The sequence below is a fragment of the Acanthamoeba castellanii genome (assembly GCF_000313135.1).
Source record: "Acanthamoeba castellanii str. Neff unplaced genomic scaffold scf7180000084566, whole genome shotgun sequence".
Taxonomy (NCBI): domain Eukaryota; phylum Discosea; order Longamoebia; family Acanthamoebidae; genus Acanthamoeba; species Acanthamoeba castellanii.
The window spans coordinates 65,031-65,572 of NW_004457302.1; the positions used below are offsets into that span (position 1 = coordinate 65,031).

The 542-nt window shown below is 53.9% G+C and overlaps 1 protein-coding gene across 1 annotated transcript in view; it reads left to right on the plus strand.

Annotated features, from left to right (window-relative positions):
* Window positions 1-542, plus strand: part of ACA1_330660 (SNARE associated Golgi protein) — a gene marked incomplete at both ends in the record, with an annotated part of 2,023 nt that overhangs the window by 925 nt on the left and 556 nt on the right. The window contains 2 exons of the mRNA XM_004334447.1: window positions 125-222; window positions 343-479. Of these exons, the coding sequence (XP_004334495.1) occupies window positions 125-222; window positions 343-479 (235 nt within the window). The remainder of the gene's footprint in view (window positions 1-124; window positions 223-342; window positions 480-542) is intronic.

A 542-nucleotide genomic window follows, 5' to 3' on the forward strand; every position in this document is an offset into this window, starting at 1 on the left:
TTGGCCTCTGGCAGAAGGTACCTTCTTCTTCTTCTTCTTCTTCGAACACTCCTTCATCGCTCCAGCGTATTCAGACACACTTATTTACCTTTGGACGGCCACTCTCGCTCGACCCACGTAATAGATCATGCTGGGCATTGAGATCGGCATGACCGTCATTCTCTTCGTTTTGCTGTTCTTCCTTTCGCGAGAGGCCATGCGCAAGGTCAAGGAACGACAACGGTACATTAACGTTCTTGCCCCCCCCCACCAAACACAACAACAACAACAACAACATATTCTGACGTTGAGTCGTGTATGTGGCGTCGGTGATCTCTGCACTCACTCTTTTGGTAAATCCAGGCAAACGGAAATGGCCGAGAGTCTGGCGGACCTGGAGATGGAGGATTCGGAGATGGAGGAGGCCGGCGCGCTTCCACCACTCGACGAGGACGACCGAAATCGACTCCTGCGCGCCATCAATGGAGAGAGCATGCAGGGTGCGTTTCCCTTCCTCGACCCGCGGGGGGATGATAGTCACGACGATGAGGAGGAAGGTGGTG